Here is a 721-nt window from a genome sequence, read left to right on the forward strand (position 1 = left end):
CCCACCGTGGGCCGCCCGTCTGTCAGGAAGATGATGAGAGACACACTGTTGTGGTTGGCGTCRGGATCGGCGTTCAGGTAGCCACTTAGCAATGAGGAGCCCGTCTGTATGCCACCGTTGATGTCCGTGCCTGGTAGAGGAGGGATGGAGAGTGAGATTGATCTTGGGAAATAGTGATTAGTAACAGATATATATGTAACTATGCCTTTGAGCAAGGCATTTAATGGTGACCCTGACCGTGACCCCACTCCCTAGGGCTGTCACAGGGGGAGTTGGAAACCGAAGAAACACATTTCCATTACACCCTTGTAGAAGTGTGTAACAGGACAAATATAAGCACCCCTAAATTATTCTGATTAGGCCTATCAGTGAAATAACTCATCTRCCTCTATCCCAGAATGCACTGCTGTGTCTCTATCTCTCTCACCTCCAGTGGGTTGGAGCATGTAGATGAACTTCTTGGCGTCTCGGACGTTGAGAGGCGTGACGGGGACCAGGCGGTTGGGCTGCCACACCTTGATACGGTTGGAGAAGCTGACAAAGTTAAACCGGTCGCCTGGACGCAGGTCCCTCAGGATAGTGAACAGGGCATCCTTAGTCTGAGAGAGAGGGAGGGAGAGGGGCGAGAGACAGAGAGAGAGCATTTTGGTTTTGCTTTCATCAATAAATCAAATGATATCATTGTAATACCTTTGCCTTRGTGCAAAATCATTCTATTCAG

General features: G+C 49.3%; 1 protein-coding gene across 1 annotated transcript in view; it reads right to left on the reverse strand.

Moving 5' to 3' along the window:
• Positions 1-721, reverse strand: part of LOC111955908 (inter-alpha-trypsin inhibitor heavy chain H5) — a 23845-nt gene that overhangs the window by 6900 nt on the left and 16224 nt on the right. Inside the window, 2 exon segments of the mRNA XM_070442774.1 lie at positions 6-130; positions 428-599. Of these exon segments, the coding sequence (XP_070298875.1) occupies positions 6-130; positions 428-599 (297 nt within the window).

Source organism: Salvelinus sp. IW2-2015, unplaced genomic scaffold (assembly GCF_002910315.2).
Source record: "Salvelinus sp. IW2-2015 unplaced genomic scaffold, ASM291031v2 Un_scaffold16616, whole genome shotgun sequence".
In the NCBI taxonomy this organism is placed as follows: domain Eukaryota; kingdom Metazoa; phylum Chordata; class Actinopteri; order Salmoniformes; family Salmonidae; genus Salvelinus; species Salvelinus sp. IW2-2015.